The sequence below is a fragment of the Sorghum bicolor genome, chromosome 6 (genome assembly GCF_000003195.3).
Source record: "Sorghum bicolor cultivar BTx623 chromosome 6, Sorghum_bicolor_NCBIv3, whole genome shotgun sequence".
Lineage (NCBI taxonomy): Eukaryota > Viridiplantae > Streptophyta > Magnoliopsida > Poales > Poaceae > Sorghum > Sorghum bicolor.
Window position 1 is genome coordinate 6,998,951 of NC_012875.2, and position 24,325 is coordinate 7,023,275.

At 43.1% G+C, this 24,325-nt stretch overlaps 1 protein-coding gene across 1 annotated transcript; it reads right to left on the reverse strand.

The window, feature by feature from the left end:
- Positions 5,990-16,997, reverse strand: LOC8085752 (E3 ubiquitin-protein ligase UPL3). Its single transcript, XM_002447508.2, has 17 exons — positions 15,833-16,997; positions 14,577-14,687; positions 14,268-14,384; positions 14,016-14,183; positions 13,776-13,937; positions 12,501-12,740; positions 12,258-12,379; positions 10,728-12,138; positions 9,829-9,930; positions 8,187-9,737; positions 7,866-8,093; positions 7,669-7,773; positions 7,483-7,563; positions 7,085-7,153; positions 6,877-7,005; positions 6,667-6,786; positions 5,990-6,304 (listed from the first exon to the last, which is right to left on the reverse strand). Exons 1-17 carry the CDS (start codon positions 16,712-16,714, stop codon positions 6,239-6,241), a joined length of 5,664 nt encoding a protein of 1,887 aa, XP_002447553.2. The 5' UTR covers positions 16,715-16,997; the 3' UTR covers positions 5,990-6,238.

A 24,325-nucleotide genomic window follows, 5' to 3' on the forward strand; every position in this document is an offset into this window, starting at 1 on the left:
AAGTCTACACACACTTAGTATAGAGGTTAGTACTAGGGTTTCATCAATTATCCAAAACCAAACTAGGGCTTTCGTCGTGGCAGCATTCTCTCGAGCGTTCTCCTGAGTTTACCTCAAGTGAACAACCCTCACAACAAAAGGGGCCTGACAACAAAAGGGGAGAAAAAAGAACACAATTCAAAACATTGTAAGGACCTTGATGTCGCCTAGAGGGGGGTGAATAGGTGTATCTAAAAATTTCTACACAACTCAAAGTCACTTGTCAGCAACTGTCGGAAGTGATGACAGTTTAGGTCGGAACTTCCGACGTCGTCAGAAGTTCCAACGCAAACTGTCAGAAGTTCCGACGCCTACGGGAAATGAACTACAAGTGCTTAAATGAACTTTGTGAAACCAATAACTTACAACCCCATTTCCTAGTGGTAAGATGAAGTTATCCAAGTGCTTCCTTAACCTTAGAGAGCCACCAATTTGTAGATCGGGACCAAACCCTAGAATCACAAATAAACAAGTAGAGAGCAACACAAATAGCAAGAACACAAAGCGACAAGGTATTTATCCCGTGGTTCAGCTTGCCACCAAGGCTTGCCTATGTCCACGTTGTTGAGGAAGCCACACAGGCTTTTCGGGTCTCTTTTAACCCTATCCTCATTCTCAAGTCAAGAGAGCAATCTCTTGAGATGAGGGGTGATTTCACTAGATGATTTGAGTGATTACAAACCTCCTGGGGCTACCACATAAGTTGGAAGCTCCACGGGCAACGCCTAGCCAGCTAGGAGCCTTGCTCCAAGAGTAACAAACGCAAATCCAACTGGCTTGACAAAGAAATCAAGTGCTCAAGCTTTGCTTTGATGTTTCTCTCACCAAGAATCCTTTTCTCACTCAATCCCTTGCAAGATTTGAAGTTAGGAGCAAAAGGGGATAGAAGAGAGGAGCTTTTAGGAGCTAGAGAGGTGCTCTTCTGAAGGTTTGGTCGAGTGAATAAGTTAGCCAACGGTTAGAAGCGTCGAGAAAGCTATTTATACAAGAAGCTGAAAACTAACCGTTCACATCTACGTCGGAAGTCCCGACATGGATCTCGGGACTTCTGACATACACTAAAAACACTGTTCACCTTAGTCAGAAGTCTACACAAAACCAGTCAACGTCATCAGTTCCGACACACGTCATCAGTTCCGACGCGTCATCAGTTCTGACACATGTCATCACTTCCGACACGTCATCAGTTCCGACGTACGTCGGGACTTCCAACACAAGCGCGAGTAGAAGTAGCAAGAGGGCTACGTGTCGGGACTTCCGACGAACGTCATCACTTCCGACATGCGTCATCAGTTCCGACGCGCGTCGAGACTTCCGACGCAAGCGCGAGCAGAGGTAGCAAGAGGGCCAGGTGTCGGGACTTCCGACGAACGTCATCACTTCCGACATACGTCATCAGTTCTGACGTACGTTGGGACTTTCGACACCCCAAGTCAAACAAAACTATTCTACGTGCTCGTGAAGTGCTAGAGTGTCTCTCTTTTGATTTAGTTTTAATACTTGAGCACTCTATCTTCCTCAGACCAACTAAATTTGCATTCCTCTTTATAGTACGACATATCCTAAACTCAAGATCAAAAATATATAACCATTTTAACCACTTGAGTCTTCAATGTCTTCATATGCCACTTCTCACTATCACTTCATTAGGGATGCAATTAACTTTGTCTTCTCTCTTTGAGTAAATATAGCTTGAGCATGTGACTTGAATCATTTCAACACATGTGACTTCAATCCATGGCTTCAAGTCACTTCCACTAATGATTTGATCCTTAACACAATATGACTCCTCATAGCTCAATTAGTACCTCGACTCAATGCAAGTACTCTCTTCTTCACCTTAGCCATGGTACCTTGGTCTACAAGCCATTGCTTGCCCTTCACCTTTGCTTAGTCGCTCGAAGCCCTTTCCTTGCTATCTTCACCCTATCGAGTCATACTCAAGTCACATCATGTTAAGCATCCATTAAAAAACCATTTCTTCAATATTGTGATCCTTTCTTGAATATCTTCTTGATATGAGTGTTGATATCAATCAAGCTTCAGTTTATAACAATACACAACTTTGGTCTTCATTTGAACATTATGTGAAATACCATCAAGTTTGCTTTCTTGTTGAACCTTTGATACACTTAGCAAACTTGTTAGACCTTTAACTGTGTTGTCATTCAATTCACCAAAACCCACTAAAGGGCTAGATGCACTTACAAACGTACTAGCACATTTTGTGTTCTCAAGGTAGAGGAGAGAGCAGCACGAAGAGCACGAATCGAACCAAGTAAAAAATCAAGCTCATCCACGCTCCATCCTAGCTGTACGGATTTCAAACTTTGGACAAATTCAAACCGGGCAGCGCGTGGGTCACTCCCTAGCGCATACGAGATCAGGCAAGACTCACCCTCGGCGTTGGCGACGACCCGTCCCAGCTCGAGCAGCATCGCCACCGCAAGGACCACCGCCCATCACCTCCCCGCCGCTGCAGCCGCCGCCATTCCAACTCGTGCGCCAAGCCGGCCCCACCACCTCACTGACGCATGGGCTCGCAGGTCCCCCCCCAACCGGTGCGAGCTACACAGCGCTGCCTGATCTGCCGTGCCACCGCCGGGCTCTCCCTCCTGAGCTCTCACAGCGTGCTCCTCCTCCCCTCTCTCTCGGGAGATTTTTTTTCTTTTTCAGGGACTTCGAGCCGTCCAAGAAGGATGGGCTTGGCGGTTGGCGAGGACGAGAAGGAGGGGCTCCAATGGCGGTGACGAGAAGGATGCATGAGAAGGAGGGTAGTGGATGGGCACGGCTGGCGAGCGCTCAGGGAAGCCGCGTGAGATTCTGATGTCGCCACCATGGATGCAAGCTTCATAGGGAGGGACGCGGACGATGATGGGCAAGAGGAGGATGAACAGAGGCATACGGGCGGTGACAAGAAGGATCGTTGTTGGCTGGCTCGGGCCTGGCCAGGGTTGAACGTCTGATTTGAGCGTTTGAGTTGGGCTAGGTCCCGAGCATACGGCTGGCCAGCCCTGACCTGTCCCCAAAGGCCACAGGCAACTAAACGGACTAAATTTGACCTTAGAGAGCCATGGCTTTATGTGGCAAACAACCAAACACATCCATACTTCCCACTGTTGGATTTGCGCTGTTGGTCGCGTGCAGTGCAGTGCAGTCAATCATTAGCAAAGGCGCCAACTTGGGGGGTTTGCTTTTGTGCTAGGCTCGTAAAGTCTTCTTAATGATAAGTAAAAAAGAACTTTTTTTAAAAAAAATTGGGGCAAACCACATGGTATGTATCCCTATTAATTTATGAGAGTGAGTTGAACTCTACCAGCCAATCCAGAATCACCACTGAGACTCGCTCACATTTCTACACACATCCGTAAGCAAACACCCCCTATGGCTTAATTAGCAAGTCGTGTACGGCTCCGTCTTTCCTCAGTTTTGGCGGAGTTTCATTGGCTCGTGCAGTGCCACGGCACGGCCGACTCCCGACTGGTGATCATTTGCAAAATTTTTCAGATTTCCCGTCACATCGAATCTTTAGACGTATGCATGGAGTATTAAATATAGATAAAAATAAAAACTAATTACACAGTTTGCTCGAAATTGGCGAGACAAATCTTTTGAGCCCAGTTAGTTCATGATTGGACAATATTTATCAAATACAAACGAAAGTGCTACAGTGTCGATTTTCCAAAAAAATTTGGAACTAAACAAGGCCCATATATGACAACGGCACGGCCGACTGATCGTACTACTCCTATGACAACGACCGCTGATTCGCGATCCGTCATTTTACGTACCGGATCGCACGTTAGCAATTTCGCGGCCGCTTCCTGCCTGCCTTGCTGGTACCTGAAAGCGAGACAAGGAGGGATCTGAATTTTCCACTTCAGCGCGCAGTCGTGGCCGGCACGGTCGTGTCTCGTGCCTATCTATTCTACTCTATCATCATCCTTGGGGAAGGGGGTTGTGTGGCTGAAGCACTGAGAAGACGTCAAAGTGTGTGATTGTGTTTGTGTCAAGTTAAGTACCGCATTCAATAGCGTTTGGTTCGTGTGAATGCATTCCAGTTGTTGCGGAGAGAAGAGTCTGGTATTCCATTATAGTGTAATCGGTTACTAGGCTATTCAGGTCTGATCCCGCCCTCCCCAAATATAGGGCTTGTTCACTCCAAAAATTAAAAAGTTTTTAAGATTCTACGTCACTTCGAATCTTACGGTACAGGCATAAAGCATTAAATATAGACGAAAATAAAAGCTAATTATACAATTTAGCTGTAAATCGCGAGAGTAATATTTGTCACAAACAAACGAAAGTGCTACAGTAGTAAAATCAAAAAAAAATTCACGTCTAAACAAAGCCATAATTTCATCCCTTTTTCATTCCATTGTGTAGCCAATGCTCCAACCAAACAGCATGACTTCAGTGAAAGTTATCAGTCCCGTGCTCCAGCGGCGGATAGGCCATAGTCACATAGGCGAGACTACGAGAACTCAGTTAAGCAGCCAGAGTGTGTTGCAAAAGCAGTCAATAGAGAGTAAATTATTGGCTACGAGAACTCAGTTAAGCAGCCACAGTGTGTTGCAAAAGCAGTCAATAGAGAGTAAATTATTGGCTATCAGCTAGTTGGTACACTGTCAAGACAGTCTATAAAAAGATCCATTCGGCCTTGTTTGGATGTTGTTGGATCCACTTCAATTTATGTGTGTTGGTATGGATTGGGGTGGAATTTAGTTCAAATTCCATTTCAATCCACCACAACACATGTGGATTGATGTGAATCCGACCACATCCAAACAAGGTCTTAAACAAGGTCTTAGTAAAGGTATCCACGACTGTCCATAAGAACAAAAGAAATATTTTTTTCTCTGGTGCAGCTGTGATGCGGCAGGCTAGCACGAAAACACTGTTGTGGATGCCATGAGCACGGGGAGGAGCTTGCTACCTCTCAACCTGCAAATGCCGCCCTCTGCCCTTGTTCATGTTACGTATGGATCAGGGTCGAACCACCCCGAAAGCCTTGCTGGCCTGCGGAGCACCCAGGGTCGAACCTGACGTAGAACCAGAATAAAACAAGTCAGGTGCTCAACGGCCAAGCGGGACCTCACGCCCTCACCGAGGTGAGCTCAGCCAAGCGCGACGACGCGGTGAGGCGGGCGGCGCGCTGGGAACACAGGGAGGCGGGTTGTGGAGGTGGCCGGAGCAGTACAGACTTTACAGAGAGGCCGCAGGGTGAGCGGACGCCTCGAGCGGTGCGAACCAAGGGTCGGATGTGGGTCAACAGGTTTCCGACCCTTTGGACCCTCTTTCTGTCAGGAGCGACCCGCTTCAAACCGTTGGCTAAATCAAGGAGCGGAGCATGTTTTGGAACGGGTCGATCCGTCCCTGTTGCAGGTTTAGCTGCCTCGAACATTCGAAGTGGGTGCCATGGCTTGGGGAGAAGCTCGACGGCGATGTGGTCTCTTTGACCACAACTTGGCGTGGTGATCTCGTCGATCGCCGAGAAGAGGGAAGGGAGGCACTCGTCGGAGGGGCCATGAGACCTGCCGTTGCAAGGGCCACGCGACCCCGCTCGTTGGCCACCTATGCTCGTCCTGAAGCCACGGGACATGCTGTCGTGTCGGTACTCCATGAGCTCGGACTGCGAGATCTCCTCTGCCAGAACCGCCTCGCTTGCGCAAAGGATGAGGTTGGCTACTGCAAGTGCTGGGCCCTTTAGATAGTGTCACTAAACCCAGCACGGCCGCATTTAGATAGTGTCAGTAAGGCCAAAAGTTGGCTGCTGACCGGGTTGTGTTTGGATGCCCGCCCGAATTTTGGCTAGCCCCGGAATTCCCGTAAGTAGCTTATGGGCCCCTAACCAGCAGATTCGCAGCCTGATGCTTAAGCTGGGGAGCTGGGCCTGGGCGGACGCGGTCAGCATCCAAAGAAGGGCCATAACCACGATGGGCCACTGGAATCACTGTCAATGATTATTATTACAAGGAACATAGTAAGGAGAGCAAAACAATTTATTATTATTCACTATAAAGATCCGCAAGAATATACAACCAAAAGAAAAAGAAAATATAGACATCCACATCCAAAGGTACGGGATCCAAACCTTCGGTGGGACTCTGGAGAGCTGACTTTAACCTATGTCATACATGAGGTAGAAACTACTAACTCTGGGCAACAATGACAAATTTCTCTATGTTAGTTTTGAGCTTCACGAAAGATCAAATGACCCTTGGCCTTCGTTGATCGCATAAAGCAGTTTCTTTAACATGATAGCCTGCAACAACAGCACACAATTCAGACAGATGGTACTGGTAAAAAACTTACGGGCACACTTGCACGAGTAGCGCTGTAAATATTTTCTTTAGGAAAGAACAGCATGCATCAATAAAAGTTAAAATTTCAAACAACGTAAACTAACGAAATAGTGATTCTAACTTATGAATTGCTGGTCTCCTATAAGCCAGTCAAATCAGTAAGGTGCTGGCCAGTGGCCACAGATTAAGTTTAAGTGTTAACCCAGTTACCATAAAGGCTATAATCAAGTAATTCTTTGGTGACTGGGTTTCGAAATCCTCAATTTACAAGATAACACAGGAGATATAACCACAGTTCACCAAAAAGCAGAAAGAAGCATACCTTGGTGGAGTATGGTGGTAGTTTAAGATAGTTGGCACAAGTCATGACACTAGGCAAATCATCATCTGCAGACTCTGTCGCTCCAGTTGGATTTGAAGTATTATTTGCCGCAGATGAGTGCTGGAATTCAAACAAAATTCAAAAGTTCAATAATATGTGGGCAGGCATGTCAACCATAAAGTAGCAATATTAACAAAGATGACCGACTACCTTCCTAACAATAGTCAACTTAGGATTTAGAGCAGCCAAACCCCCAGGTGGAAGCCGAGGAGCACCAGTCACAAACTGGCAGAAAGCATGTTGCTGCTCAGGAGTAAACTCTGCCATGATCTCAAGAAACTGCAAAACAGCACAGTAGAAACATCCAAATAAACTTATGAAACTTACAAATGAAATACAAAGAAGCAGAGAAACTTACATTGACAATTGCAGGACTCTTAGAGGTATAACCATGGTCGAATTTTATATGTTCAGGCAGTGTTTCCGGCTGCATGACGTGAAATTGTTCAGAATAAGCCAAAACAACTATTCCATTCATCCCGAAATATTAAGTGTACTTTGATCAGGGAAAATTCAAACAAAATAGATTTTGACCATTAATTTGTCTTGCAATATGTTTTCATCATCATTTGCTAAACAATTAATGTCACCTCAGAGGCACTCTGAATTTATCTATTGATGCGAGTTTTATGTCCTAAACTTGTATATAACTGTTGGTCAAGGTTTGTAAAATTTAACTTTTTCCTGTACAAAATACACTTATCATTCTGGGACAGAGGAAGTACAACATAAAGATTGACAGTACAGAAGCAATACCTCCCAAAGTTCACGGCGACCACAGAACAGATAATCAAGTTCTTGAGGAGAAAATATTTGGAGTGTCGATATGTCAAACACCTAAAGTGACAAATATACAATGAATATTTTTTTAACAAAATAAACAAATGTGCTAGTTAGTTATAAGATCACTGACTACTGAAATTGTCCATGAATCAAAAATACCTGATTGAATCCTGCCTTCAATGCCTCTACTTGCCGCATTATTCCAGTCTTAACAGTAGCATCCACAACCAAAGAAATATACTCTTCTAAGTTATAAATGTTGACCTACAGAAGGGGATAACAATATATGAGTGATCTGCAGCAACACTTGAGAGGGGGGGAGGGCCGGGTGGACCCTAGGCCACCATATCACTTACCACTGCATTCTCTCCACCTTCCTTGAGAACATAATCAGGATAGCCCGGAAGAGTGAAGTCCAAACATAAATCTTCAATGGGAGCACCACGGAAACATAATTCTTCTATTTTTTGGTTCTCACTAGAGCAGGACTCAAGAAATTGTTTACGTGCAACAAGAATTTGCAGTTCTTGCAATGTCTTTCCGAACTCAGTATCAAAAGATAATATATCATACAAATCAAGTTCCTATAGGCATATATAGAAAGTTAAGTGCTAACAGAAAAGACAAGTTTTAAAAGAAAATATAAAATGAATCTGGCTCAAGGGCCTGCTGCTTACTTGTCCAAGCAAAAGTTTGTAAAATGCTGTCGACAAAGGCAAATCAAGAAGCCTTCCATCTTGCAATGCTTTTGCCATCGTTCGACCAACTAAGCGGAAGTACTCGACAACTTTGAAGAACTTGCTACCTTCTGATGCAGCAGCACTAGGTGGCCAAGGCTGAGGAAATAAACCAAGAGGTGCTTGCACTATGTTCCTGCTCTCAACAAGTGATTCTGATTCACGCTTTTCACTTGTTAAATCATCAGCATTTCCATCAAGTTGCATGCCAGAATCATCTGGAGAATGAGATCTCCACAATCCTAAGTCAACCCTTTGCAGCTCACGGCTTAAGAGAGTATAAAACTCCAAAGTTGGACCAAGCCCAGTTCCAACTTCACCAAAGTATTCAACTTCTAGGACAGCCTTCTGATTAGAGAACATCTCCATAACTTTAGCCGCAGAATCCAAGATACGGTTACGAGAAACACGGACTTTCTGGCGTTGCAGTCTACCAACCCGGACTTCTCTTTCAAAAGCAGTGTTGTTATTATCACCCGGTTGTTGCTGAAGACGATGCAGTGCACGAGACAACCCAAAAGCTGTGGAATAGAAGTATTGTCTTCGTGTTTCAAAAGGAAACAGGAAAGGACAAGCTTTCGTCAGCTGATAACACCAAGATGGTAAACTGCCACTACACAGTGCAAGAACATCCTGAATTTGCCGAGCAAGTTTTGGGGTCATCTTACTGTTGACAAACTCCTCTGAGGGTACCTTGACTCCAACATCATAAAGCCCATCCAATGTAGCAACTTTTCCTTCAGCAAAATCATCACGTGTTGCCTGCAGTTTCAGACGAGGAGATAACTGATTCAAGCCCTCCAACACACGTAATAGTGATAAGATATTGTAGGTTTGGTTTGATTTCTCTAAATCACAGGGAAGCTCTCCTTGCAAAATACTATCAAGAAGAGAAGTAAACGATTTTTGAGATGAAGTTCTGCACGAATCTGATTTGGAAGGTTTTGGCACTGAAGCCGAACCTCCAACAGACCCCTTCTCCGCTGTGTTATCAGCCTTCTGATATGTTATAGTGAATACATCACCCCAGAAGTGGTTACCATCATCAGGTAAATCGGATCCACCTAACTGATCTTCATCATCCTCATCATGAACTACTTGCCTTTGAACAGCTTGATATACAGTCAAATGTTTGTTAAGCTGCTTCCCACCAGCTGTAAATATCAATTTGTTGTAATGCTCGGTTGTACGAGCACCCAATGGAAGGCCACTCCGATCTCGGCTACCTCTAATACCACGACTACCTACTGAAGTTAATCCAGCCATTGCAGCTGCAGCAAACGACATTGCACCCCGTGAACCAAATGTGCTTGGACTTCTAAATTCAGCAGCATCCAATCCCCTGCCAGACGCATTTTTTGTACTGGAACCAGATGAGGGCTGTGCCTGGTTATCATTTGCCAATGAGGCAACACTAGAATCATCAGCATCTCCTAATTTCACATCATGCACTCCCTCAGGAACACAAGAAGGAAGAGACCCTCGGAGAACCTGAACATTTCAACAAAATCCATCGAGTTCCAAATCATGTCCACTCAATACAAACCTTTGTAGTAACAAGCAAAATGAAAAAAAATATTACCGCCTCATGATCATCATCTTCATCCTCGGAGACATCCTCATCGTCATCATCAAGCATTAAAGCATCATCAATCTCAACTGGAGAAGCATCAAGATCTTCATCCTGCAGGTATAATACTTATTACTTAATATAAATATATGTTGAAGGCCCTTCAATCTGTTTAGTTTCTAAAATTCAGATAAAGGAGCATGCATGCGCTAGTCCAAATAATAATTCATAAAGTTGTTTTCCCTGAAAAAATCACTTAGATATTTAAAAATGAAATACAAAAACATCAGCTATTTAGAGTAAAGAAATAAACTCATATTTTTTTCATATTTGTGGGTATCCATCATATAGTTCAGTATACTGTATAAGATACAAAAATGTAGTCAGGTCATTACATAACTTCACTTTAAATTATAGTGAAACAGGCATATTTCTACTTTGGTCTTTTTTTTTTGACAAGATACTTTGGTCTTTGTTGCTTCAGTTTTTATATCTTATTCAGCTATAATAATACAAATGCAATGTACACAAAAATGCCACAGCTCAGTACACTTTCATTGCTATATATTTATGATATTATACTTATATAGTTATATAATCTGTACATCGTTTGTCTCTGCAGCATATATCCCTTTGAAATCCTCTGCTTACATACTAAAACCAAGTACTGATCAAACTAAATACACTATGGACACTAAGGAAAAAACAAATTAGGCATTACTGTTATGTCAATACTACAAAAATCATTTGTCAGCTGAGTAAACAACAAAAGGCATTGTCAAAAAAAAACATTTCAATCAAGCTGTCCGAGAGTCAGAAATTGAAGCCAAACATAGCAACAGAGGTCACTTAAGAAGGCTCAATTGATATATTATGCAAATAGCAAATAAGATTGAATGCGAGTATCTAACCTCTGAAGTACTGTGATCATGAGATGGTTTCAGTTCAACATCTTTCTCAGAAGCAGCTTTTCTTCGTTCAGCATTCCTAGTATGTGGGCCTTTAGGTTCATCCAAACTCGATTTAAGAACAGCTTTTCCTTTTCCCTTTGATGTGTTTATGCTTCCCTCCTGATAATCCTTCTTAATTGCACCACTAGTGGCAGCTGATGACTGTGATCTTAATGATGCCCGACGGCCAGATTGAGTTCCTGGCGGAATTGAAGGCGCACAAGCTGTGGAACTTGCTGCTCCAGATTCAGAATTATTTGCAGAGACTGGAGGCTTCGAGACTGGCTCAGTGCGCTGGACTCTAGGCCAAAGAAAATCTTCAACAGCTGCCAGACTTGCTAATGGGTCAATAAGAACAATATTGGATGAATAATCCTTAAGTGACTTTTCACCAGGCGCTCGACAAAGTCGCAATTTGAAGGGCTGTGACAGAGCTCCTAAGCCTGTCGTCAGGCGGGATCCTCCCAAAGTCGGCGCTCTTCCAGAATGGCTAAGCACAACTGGGAAACGTTCCAACGAAGAGAGGGCGCTTTGCAGTTTATGGACTAGGAATGTCATAGGGGTTTTATTCCCATTTTTATCATTTGGAAGGGCAAGCGATATAAATGCCTTGTATCGTCTGACTGCTTGATGACGCAAATTTGGTATGTTTGCTTCAGACACCTTTTCCCTCCCAAATGTTCCACATGACAGATAGGTTAGCAAAGCTGAAACAACTCCACTTCCAATGAACTCAAATGTCGATACACCATCCCCCTTGCTAAGCTCAGACAACATTTCAGCTATTATACCATCCAATTGCTCCTCAACATTGCATAGCACATCAAAGTTATTGCCTACCACAGCCTTTGATTTTCCTTTAGCTTTTGTTTTGATAGTGTCAGCTGTTGTATTCAGTTTTGCACAAAGTGCCCTCAGTTTAAGGAGATCATCAGTAACTGCAATGTCACTTGAGCCAGGCTCTGATGGGAAATACTTATCCTTAAATGACTTTGCATGATTACTAACTAAAGCACGGAGACTATTATTTGGAACTTCAGCCGTGCTTGGTGGTGAATTGGCAATCACAGAATGGGAACCTTTTGATCCATCAGGCAAGTTGTTTTCAGTACTCACGGCATTATTTCGACGGCGGTTGCGCCTATTTTGTGAAGATGTAATGGAATCCACATGATTGTCCAGCTGCGACACTTGAGGAGTCACTTGACCAGAGAACTCTGGGCATATAAGTGACTCAACAGCATGAACAACGCCTTCCCTCACAAACATCTTCACAAATATCTCTGGAAGCTTTTCCATTAAAACTTCTGCTATCTGAAGAGCAGGGATCAGCACTTGTGGATCTTTCCAAGCTAAAATGCCAGCTAAAAAGCTGCAATGGTTAATATAAAAGTCAATAGCTTGAAAAATTATTTGGAATTCATGTGATAAGACAGTTTCTAATAACATAAGATAACTTAATGGCAGATATCGAAAGTTTTGTGTTAGCACCTGGAAATGTTTGTCGTGCTAAGGAGAGACTGGATCATCTCAGCTGAGCTAAAGTACATTAATTTCCCAATGACAGATAAGCACTTGTGGCGTATTGGTCCACTTACACTAGAGCCATACACCTGTTCAAGGTATTGAAGTCCTTAAGAATCACATCAACATGATAGCAACAATTCCCATAATACCAGATCAGCATTACCATTAACAACATCAAAGGAAACACTAATAAGACAAGAGACTGACCTGTGTCATGGTAGGTAACAGGTCCATACCAAATTGCTGCAGAAGTTCAGGCTGATCACGCAATAATTTCTCCCGACCTGATAGTTCAATTCCTGTTGAACCATGTTCACCCTGCTTATTAGAAGTTGATTTCTTTACAGAAGAACCTTTCATGTGAATATCGGAATACATCGGTAAAGAAATGGTCCCAACAGGCAGAGGAGGAAGTAACTCATCAGCAAGCTTCACAATCTCATTCATCTGCATAATACACAAAAACAAATAATGGCATCATTTGCATATGGACATGTGGTGATAATCTATAACTACTACCAGAAAGTTGGTAGCTTTAGAAGTAACAATACCCATTAAAATCTAACATAGATGACAACTTATCACAAATATAAACTGTGCTAATGTCAGAATATATTCTTGGTACCAAGAATAGAACATAGGATAACATCAAGTTCACAAATGCTCAAACAGGGGAACTAGTATGATTATGCTCGAATTGAAGAAAAGACAATGACATGCCATAGAGGAACATTGACTACAAACTAAAAGTACAATATTTGGTCATGATTAAAAAACAAATAGCATTATTAGAAACACATGTTATGGGACTTATTTGGTTTCATTTCATCAAATTCTGTGATGACACTTGTTCCTGTATCATTGTGCGTAAAGATGTTATATGGTACGCATTAGGCCCTCCTACAAGTAAGCCCCCTCACTGCACCACGAAGTGGTAGAGAGAGAACATGGAAGATTTTCAGGCATGTGTGGAGTACAGAATGGGGGCAGATATGGCTGCATTGAGGGAAAGGCCACTGTGTGCGATTAATTGTGTGGCTTCATAATTAGGGCCAGTTGAAGCCGTTTTGGTAAGCATTTGGCAAAACTGGCTCCAGTGGCACTGCAATAATTTGTATCAAGTTTGTGAGGAGCCGAGAGAAGCCACTTTTTCCAACTCTGGCTCCTCCCAGCTCTTTGCAAGGAGCCGTTTTTAGATGGCCGTTTGCCAGGGCTCCTTGGAACGAGCCGCAAGGAGCCAGACCCAGAGCCATGCCAAAGGGGGCCTTAATAGAGATGATATCCTGGGCTTGGAATCAATGGTTAAAGCGCTATCTGAAGCATAGGGTATGGGGTATGTTGAACTCTGAAATACAAAAATGTATCACTCAAATAGCTCCATTAATTTACACTTAACTTGTTAAGATAAACAACGAATGTAGATATCGAGCACACATGATACCCAAGGAGGATTGAAGTGCGCCTATGGAAAGATAAAATCACCTGATCAGCTGGTCTTGTTAAAGCTGGGGACACAGTTGTGCCAGCAACCAACCCAGAGCCTGAAAGGATATCTTTAAGTGTGCCACTAATTCCAAGAAGGAGAAGTGTTTTAGCTGCCAGAGGTGATCCACTAGCGCATATTGAGAGTAGACGAATCACACCCTGTAAGAAAGCATGGAATAAATTTCACAAATCTAAAATAAATAATTGTAACAAAAAGAAGAAAAAAATGAAGTGTACCGTATATGTCGATGTACTCAAGGATGCCTGTCCTGCTAAGTTGCTAACAGATACTAAGCTAGCAGCTTGTGCAACCAATCCATGATTGCACAACTCATCCAATTTTTCTGGAAACGGTGAAAAAGCTTCCGCGATACGGGTAAGGCAGACAGAAGCATGCTCCAGTACCTGGAATAGGTAAAAAGATAACATCAGCATCTGAAACATAGATGGTATCATGAACAAAATCAGCATTTGGAATGGCAATTGTACTTTTGAATCATGGTAGTTCAGTAGATTAGTAAGAAGTGGAACCGCTTCCATTACAAAATCTGATGCATCAGAAGGAAGTTTCCTACACATATTAGCAGCTGTAGATAATGCAACTCTCTGAAAACATTCCATCAACAAAAACAGCAGTTAGTAATAAAAACAAATAACAAGAATAAATAGTACAGTTCATCTGTCACAGAATAGAAACAAGTAACACATAAGAATAAGCTATGGGATAAATGGGCTGAAGCAAGTGAACAAACATAGTTTTTTTGTGATGTGAAAATCTAGAATAGGCAGAGTGATTACCTGAACACCTGTGGAGAAAAAGTCAAGGTATGATAGGACTGCCATTAGTGCACCAGCCCGCAAGCAGGCAGTTGGATGCTCCAGGGATATTTTTTTAAGAGCTTGCAATGACTAAATAAGAAAAAAACATAGCATATATGTTAGGCCACCATCAAGAGCATGCATGCAACTACAAAGAGATTGTACATGTATGCATCTATTATCTATACGCATAGTATTTCAAACGAGAAGACATTATTTCTAGAGATCCAATCAACACTAGAAACCAGAAAAATGTTCTATTGAAAACCAGTGGCAGAGCTTGCAGCCAAAGTTAGTATGGGAAGAGGACAGTGATTTGAAGATGAATTCAGTGTTTCCAACAGCGTATTTACATGCTTCGTTAGCGATGTAGCTCAATATACTGCCAGTTCTTTTATGGAGTTTGCTAAAATGAAGGGGGAGAGAGCATGGCCCGTGTTGGCCCCAAAAATCTCAACCCTTGTCAAAGTGATCACAGAAGAATTAAGACCATATAAAGTTATAAACTGAAATAATCACTTTAACAGCTGACACTTCTTGATGATCGGTTGTTTGACAGCAAATAGGAATTGAAAATAATTTAGAGTAAGATTTTCAAAGAGATCATAACAAATTCAAATTTCACCACTTCTAATTATACCCCAAGAACAAAAAGGTAAAGAATGACCATGCCGTATAATCAAGATAGAGAGGTGCTAGAATCATGGTACAGGAATAATAACATCTAATCTAATTTCAGAAAGAGATTAGAGAGGAAGCTGCAGCCCAGATGATGACATAGGAATGTTTTACAAAAACAACCTAACCTTTTCATTATCTAGTCAGAACATAGAAGGATATCTATCATATATTCACTCTATTCATGCATAAGGGTAGTTATCTAACTTTTCCCAAAAAAAAGGTAGTTATCTAACTCATCAAAAAGGCACAAAAAGAAACAACTTAACACAATTGTGTTTAATGGACCATTACTGAACACGAGCTTTCAATATGCACCACGTCAACACCCAAGAGTCCAATTAGAATGAGGAAATAAGGAAAGCATGTATTAATATCTGACCATTAGCAATTCCAAACTATTGCAAACATGAAGGGAACAAATGGAAGGCTAGGCAATGTTTACACACCAACATATGAAGTTTACTGAAAAACCATGTCCACAAATCAATGGAAGGGATGCAGTGAAATGACAAATAAGCAACATACTGAAAGCAATGTGTTAATGTGAAGCATACCTGCTCTGCCAAGTCCATGTATTCAATGGTGAGAAGCCGGGCACAAAAGCAGGGCACAGCGCCATAATGCACAACTGCAGAGCAAGAAGATGGCAGCACATCACAGAGGTGAGTTAGGGCTCGTGCTGCGAGCAGCATGATGTCTGGGTTGCTCTCGTGATTGAGTAGCCCGACCAGGACAGGGACAAATGAGTCCACCGAGAATGCCCCAAGAGACTCTTCTGTACCAATAGACAGCATCTCACAGAGTTGTGTCAACGCCTCGATCTGCCGCCCATCCTCTCCATCAGCACGCAACCCAGCAAGAATCTTCTTCAACCTCCCACCCAGCTGTCCGGATGCTGATGACGATGACGCGGCTGCAGCTGCTGCAGCGGCTGACAGTGCTGATGACGGCAGTATATCGTCCAGGCCAGCACCAAGCTTCCTAAGCAGCCCCTGGAGCGCGGTGCTCGCAGAAGTCAGGCTGTGGGGGATCGCCCCAGCCCCGAACCCCGCATCGTCGTCATCCTCAATGCCCTCGAAACCTAGGCCCAGAAGGCGCTCGGCCTCGCGCACTCGGGAGCTGTGAGAGGGCTCCGGCTGCTGCTGCTCCTTACCCTTATCTGCGTTCGAGGGGCGGCCGCGGCGCCGCGGCGGCGGGTTGGGATTAGAGTTGTTGTCGCCCGAGGAGTCCATCGCGGGGAGGGGGTTGACAGCGGCCGAGCGGCGGGTGCGTGGTGGCAACGGCACAGGGTTGGGGGCGGGTGAGGAGGAGGCGGCGGGAGGGTTAGGGTTAGGGTTAGGGTTGGGGTTGGGCCGTGAGCGCTTGGATGAGCGGGAGGAGGAGGAGGTCGCGGAAGAAGAGGAGGCCTCCGCCCGCTTGCGGCTGCGCGTTTCCATACAAAGGGAGCGGAGAAAGGCAGCGGCCGCCTCGCGGCGGCGGCGGTGGCGACGCGGCTATGAAGGGATAGGCGAAGGAGGCGGGAGCATCGGAGGTGTAGCGATCGGGGGCGGAAGATCTGGGCTGGGTGGGGTTGGGAATTTGAGGGGGAAGGATGGGGATGGCTGCTGCGCCTGCGCGGTGGTGGTGACGCAGGAAGAGGCCGAGGCCGGAGGTAGAGGGAGGAGGAGCTCGTGATTTTGGGGGCGGCTTTCATGCGCTACGTGCTCTACACCGCGAGGGTGTTTGCTGGGCTTCGCTAAACCCACGGCTTTTGCATGTAGTTGATTGATTGATGTGGGAGGGCCGAGGGGCGAGGCCCGTCGGGCCACCGCGAGGGTTTGTCTAGCGAGTTGATGTGTTTGATATCTCTCCTAGTAGTCCATGTCACATTAGATGTTTGCCACTAATTAGAAATACTAGTTGTTGACAACTAAAATTGTCTATTTTGTGAAGTTGTCAAAATATGGAACGGACTTCACCATTGTGTTCCTCTCGTCGAGACGATCAAAAACCATATATGGAACGTCTAATTCGAGGTCCGGATGAAGAAGTTATGCCCTCGAGAAGATGCTCTGCCGTTGGAAGTTCCGATCCGAGTCGGGAGTTCCAACACACGTCTTCCGACAAACATCGTAAGTTTCGACACGACTTCCGATTCGACTTCCGACAAACCTGATAACTGTTTAGATCTGATCTTCGGGATTTCGATTCGAACTGTTCCAAAACTCGTAGGAAACTTGAAAAATAATAAGACTTGAAGAGGTTTTCTATTGAGATAAGACCATCCTCCTCTATATATGAAAGGATCATGGCCGATTGAGTTCCCATCTATCCAACAAATAAATCGATCTATTTCTTTTAACCCTTTTCTCCTCTCCTCCAACCTCCATGTTGTTCATCCCTTATCCGACGACCAAGGATGGCGCCCTAGTCTCGCCGGCCAATCTAGGGCAACCCGTCGGCGTCCTTGCCCTGACGGGTCTCTCCCGAGCGAGAGCTTCGACGATTTCTTTGCTAGTTTGTCCGAAAACTAGCTGGTTCTTCGTCACGCAAGTATGCTGGTTATCCTTTGGTGGTTTGCTTGTAAATCTCTCCGCTTTTCACCACGTAAGTATGAGATCCTCACTGCGTTCTTCGGTCCATAGCGGTCTGGGCGTCCAATGCCCTTTGTGGTGTGTGATTCGGACCACATCCGACATCAACACACTTTTTGGCGACTCCGCTGGGGAAGAATTTGCTTCGGCTCTACTTTGTAGCCGATTTTTCTTGCCCTAGGCCTAATTCCCACTGATCTATCTTCTTGTGTTCGCCATTATTGTTCAATCTAGCCCAAAAGGCTGATTAGATCTGGTTTTGACCCATTGTCATCTTGCTTGCAATTTTGCATCGTGTTGTGCTGTTTATTGAAAAATTCAGCAAGGCGGTCAAGCTCTAAATCATAGAGTACCAAGGGGAGTCATCACAATACTACTTCAATTACCCCAAGGTATAACTTGCAAATACATCTTATGATTCTAGTGATTATTTTGTAAGTTCCATTAACTCCTATGTTGATGTTGCTAGTCATAATAATACTAAATATGTTGCATTGGCTGCTACTTTTGATAATGCTTCTCATCATACACATCATAATTATGGATATTATGGTCAAGAGCCAATGTCAATTGTAAATTCTTCGAATTTTGATACCACTAGCAACATACAACATGTAAATCCTTGTTTATCGGCTATAAATACACGATATGTGGTTTCACCACAAGACATGCCGATGAACGAGAGAATTGGCTATGACAATACTAATTATTTTGCTAATTTCTCTCAAAATTCAGCACCATATGCCAATGCTTCTATTAATAATTTGGCTTCATATATTACTCTCAACTCAAGCCGAACTAATGAAAATTCAGTAAGGTGTGCTAATGGTAATACTCACGATTCGGCTTAATATGTTGCTCCTAGCTTTAGCTGAATCAATGAAAGGTGGGTATATAATCATACTCATGATTCAACTTCATGTGTTGCTAGTAGCTCAAACCAAATCAATGAAAACTTAGCATGTATTCTCAACCAGACTTTGATTTCAAAAAGGGAATACTAGAATTTAAAAGAATGCTTAAGAAGTAAAATGAATATTTTGCAAATAAATACTTTAGAAGTACTAGCAAGAGGCCGATGACATCTAAGTCATCGGCCATGAGCATGAAAGATAGAATTGATTCGGATGTAAGCAAAGGTTCGGCTACAAAAGCTAAATAACATAATATCCCTTCCAAATCAATCACATCTCAAAGAACAAGTCTTGCTACAGAAAAATATGAGAAGCACAAGAAAATAGCTAGACTTGATTTTTTAGGAGCCAAAGGGGTCATATATTTATCTAATGATTACCACATTATTCATGGAGATCAAGCCTCTACAAGTAATAGAGCAGCATTGTCTGCCTGTCTAGAATCAACTAAGCTAACTTTGAAGTCGGCTAAGCCGATTCCTACCTACTCTAAATCGGCTAGGCCAACTCCCCAATCGGCCAAGCCGACTGCCTCTATCGCCTACCCTGAATTGGCTAGGCCGACTACCTTGCCCAAGTCGGCCTAGTAGACTTCGAGTTAGCTAAGCTGACTTTTCTAGTTTTGACAACTATCGATGCGTCCTCGGATAATTTGGTATTTGTTGCTGATCATGTTATAGAGATGAAGAGTGGCATCATGTAAATCAAGAACATACACTTCTCCAACATGATAAGAAAAGTACAAGATGCAAATATTTTGCTCAAATTCCAATCCGGTCATGCTATATCAATTTTAGCATCGATTAGAGATATCTTTGCTAATGGTTACAATAGACCGATTGAGAATAGCAATTTATTTATTCATGATAAAGTAAATTCAGATTTTATCGTCCATCACATTGTTTCATATGGCAAGGTTGATAGTGGTAGTTTGTCAAAAGTAAAGCTTCTCAAAAGCAATCGCAAAAGTGTGGCTAAATGGATTGATGTCAAATTTGATCCATTTGTTTGCCTAGCTTTAAAGCTGACTCCACAAAAGAATCGGCTAAGAAAATCAAAGTACACCTTTGACTTTACTTTTTGTGATCATGTATTCGATATCTTGCTCAAGAATAATTTTATTAGAATCATTGATCACAATGCTTTGCCATCTATTTAAAACTTAGAAGAGCTTACATATTGCAAGTGACACAATTATTCTGATCATAATACTTCTCATTGCAATGTGTTTCGTCGAGTGATCCAATCGGCCATAGTAATGGACGGTTGAGATTTTTTAAAGCTCAACAAGTGGACCAATTGGATTCAATTGGTCTTGGTGGCAAACAGGTTTCAAATCGGCTTGCATCAGCCGATTCACTCAAAGCTCAAGGCTCTAATGCCCAAGAGAGAGATGTAGAGCCCTCAAGTGAAGAAAAAGTTATTGTCCAAGAATTGCAATTTAAAGATACTCAAGAGGATAACAATGTTATCATAATTTCAGAAGGCACCGGGGGCAGGTGAAATCTCTCCAATTGGAACAAAGGTCGATTGATCCCATTGAGCAAAAGGAATCGGCCAAGGATTCTCTTTTGAAGCATGTCTCTCAAGTTGGAGATAAGGAGGATGCTCATAAAGTTGATGGAGGTAAAGGCCGTGACAAGCTAAAGAATAGAAGGCCGAAACTTAGCTTCAAGGAACTTCTAGCTAAATACGAGAAGATAGCTGAAGTAAATGTCACCAATCCGTCAAAGAAAGTTCAATCATCAAAATTGCCTCCAAAGCACAAGTCTTGAGAGTGGAATTGACAAGAAAATAGATCTCACATAGTAGCAACTTATTCTCCTTTCAAGCAGCCAATTCTCATGTCATATGTATCACGACCCGTAGACTTTCATCCTTATTCATCTTGGGGCTGGTTTGATCAAGAGGCACATGTTCCATCATATTTTAGGCCATAATATGTAGAGTATGCAACTCCAAAACATTCAGAGTATATAGCTTGGAGACATATTTATTTAATAATAAAAATAAAAATTAGGCAAACCTTATCTTACTCTAATATTACCTCTTAATATACCTTAGTATTATATTAAAACATGAAAAGTTTGTTGCTAGCTTTGTTTTTTTATTTAGATTAGGATTCATATGAAATATGATATATCAGTTAAATTAAATGTACGTAGATTATAAACACATGGACTTATGAAGTGTTCATATGACATAACAACACATCATCCAAAGGTAGTGAAAGCATCTTTTTTTATTTTTACATACTTAAATTGATTGTAAACTATTTAGCAAGCATAAATCTAGGTAAATTAGTAAATTAGTGAGATATGAAGGAATGGTGCTAAAATTTTCATAATAATTAGAGCAAGATAACTACAATTTCAATTTTACACTAAAAAGCATAGGCAAATATCTCCAGCAAAAAAAGTACTAAAATTTGTGATATTTTTTGTTTACTGCATGGATCTACATATGTAGAGCTGAACAAAATTTATTTTATAATTTTTAGATTTTTCAATGAATTACTATACATTTATCAATTTTCAGCCAATTTAAAGAATAAAAGAAAAGTAAACTAATAGGACAAACACTTTGCACCTAGGTCTCTGTACTTTCCTTATTCTCAACGTGTTGCTGAGCCTGCCCTCTGCCTCTGCCTCTGTCTCAGTCTCCGGGTCCTCCTGAGCTAGCTCTCCTACTGCAATCCTGACACGCTGACCTCCTAGCGTGATAGTGCCAGGAGAAGATCCATGGAGTGCCTCAACCTCAAGAACTGCACGCCTCTGTCGTGGCGTGAGATCAGCCCCAATCCTCATGCGCCCGCTGCGGGGTCACCGGATGCTCCTTATGTGGCACCGGACACGTCCGGTGACCACCGGACTAAAACACAGAGAGGGTTTTAATTTGGCTGAGCGTCCGGACACACCTCACCGAACGCTGCAGGGACACTGTTCCTACGTCCGGTGAGTGCTATCCAGCAGACTCACTACACCGGACACACCGAAGCAGCGTCCGGTGCACCTGTGGCACCTTTTTCAACTTAGAACCTCGTCCGACTTTTACCCAACCAAGTTCTAACTTTAAGAAGACTCAAATAAACACAAGTTGGAACTGGTATGAGTGACCTCTCTCAAACCCTCAAATTTTCACAAATATTTAGCCTTAGGCTTAGTAGTTGTTGATGCAAAAGTTGATCTGCAAACACAAAGGGCTAATACCCGATTCAAACGTTAAGGCGTGCCAGCCGATTTGACCTTACAATCGACAAAGGTGGTAACTCGAACACTTTGGTCCCGACAACAGCGATGCGCCCGGATGCCACGACCAAGAGGTGCTCACGCGGAACTTGAGAACGCGGCGAATTTGACTCGACGAATTCCTAAGAACTCATAGTAAAAGAAAAAATATGACGAAGTCGTCGAAAAGTAGATGCTAGAATATGTGTAAAAACTTGTGTTTGATTGATAGATAGATCGATCATTACATTGCCACGGGATCTAAATTTATACCCTATCTCAAAGAGCTACAACCAGACACGACTAGAACTCAAACTCCATATTTAAATAGAATCCGTATACAAAACCAATTCTAATAACTATAGAAAGTATTAAATTATCTTCCACAACAGATCGGCACACCATCACGAGTCAATCGGCAACCCCTGTGCTTTTCTTCATAAGCATCGGCAGACCGCCTTTCACAGCCATCGGCAACCATCAGCACAAGTCATCGACACAAGTGCATCGCCAGACTTGGTCATATTCGGTTGTTTTCCCATCGGCACCAACCTTCATCGGCAACTCTCCTGTAGACTAGTCACCATTTCTCCACCTGCCCATCTATACCTCATTAACTCCAGGCGCGTATCCAAAGATACGTGTCCAAAAACGGTGTCAACACATGCCCCCCAATTTCGGAGTATAAAATTATTAATGCTCCAAAATTCTCCTCAGTAATGACGCCTTTCCGCAATTACTTCTCCCAATTTGGTAAATAATCACCAAATCTAAACAACCTCAGCCTGATCCTCCTGCAGGTTCCTCGAATTTCTCAACTTCCCGAACCGAATCTCCCCAGAATACTCTCATCAGCAACATTTTCGTTAGACAAGACTGCCGATGAACCGACCAGGAGATCTTGTACAGTAAAATATCTCCAAAATCATGACCGCTTGTTGTCAAATCACCTGCGCAATCCCTTGATTATCGTGTGAATAGTTACCATATCCACCTGAACACCCTCGTATTTCACGGATGCGGCAAAGAGATAAGTCAGATTTGCCCCTGTCCTCCTTGTCCTATAAATACTTCCTTCTCCGGTACTCTTCTTCCATCCTATCATTCGACAGCCTCATACCCTCCTTTCTGGCGGCGGCACTGCTCAAGAACTTCAAGAACTCCGCTCAAGGATCTCCCCCGACAACTTTATGGGTCTTTGAGCTCTTTCTCTTTTTGAGAGAAATTGGCCATCAACTTCATCGTCCCTGAGGTTAACTTAATCACCCCTTTCTCCATTATACTTTTATTATACTCCTATTCATCCACGAATCTATTTACTGAGCACAGCTTTTCTTCTTCGTTTTTTTTCTTTTTCGTTCCTCCAATCTTCAACCTTTTAGGAGTTGGCTGATAAGATTGTGATTCCTACCGATCAACCCCACTTTCAGTGTCTTGGCCCATTGGGAAATCCAGATCCCACCGATCTGATAAATGCAGAGACAAATAGGATCCCATTTAGAGCCGAGAACTTTTCTTTAGACCTATGGAAAGATACTTTTCGCTCCTGGCCCAGTTCCACCAAGGGTTGGAAAGATTGGTTCCTAAGAATCGGCAACTCGAATGAAGTCCGATGGGGTGAGCAAAAATTAGACCAATGTATTAGGTTATCCATCGCCGATATAGAGAGGAACGAATCACTGTTGATAGCTGCTTCATATTTCTGGTCTGACACCCTCAATGCTTTTGTATTTGGCCATGGTCCTGCATCCCCCACTCTAGCCGATGTGCTAATGCTTACTGGTTTGGACATATCATCTGCCGATGATAACCATCTATATGACCGCAAACCCGAGCGCAAAGTAGAAACTCGTAACATAGGCGGTTGGTCGGGATACATCTAGAAATACCGAAAAATAGGGCCGGTCGGACAGAGAGAACATGCCATTTTTCGGAACATGTGGTTAGATAAGTTCGTCTTCTGTGGCCGATCGGTAGGGCCAACCTCTGTCTAACTATCGGCAGCAGAAAGACTAGCCGATGGCGGCCGATTTCCTCTTGGCCGATATTTGCTTGGCTCTGTCTATCACCTCCTCCATCAGGTAGCTGAAAAACTCCTGCTAGGCCAACCCATCGGCAACTTGGGAGGTCCCTGGTGGTTCATCAATATGTGGCTCAGCGTTCATATGCATAAGCGTCTTGGATTCAATCTCTTTGCACAGCGCTTTCCAAGAGACATAGCCGAAGATCATGAATTGGATGAGGAAGAATTGGCAACTCGCTCCCCTTTGAACTATGGTGAGGCCGCCATAGTTTTACCTAGTACCGGTGGTAATGAAGACCAGGTCAGCCGA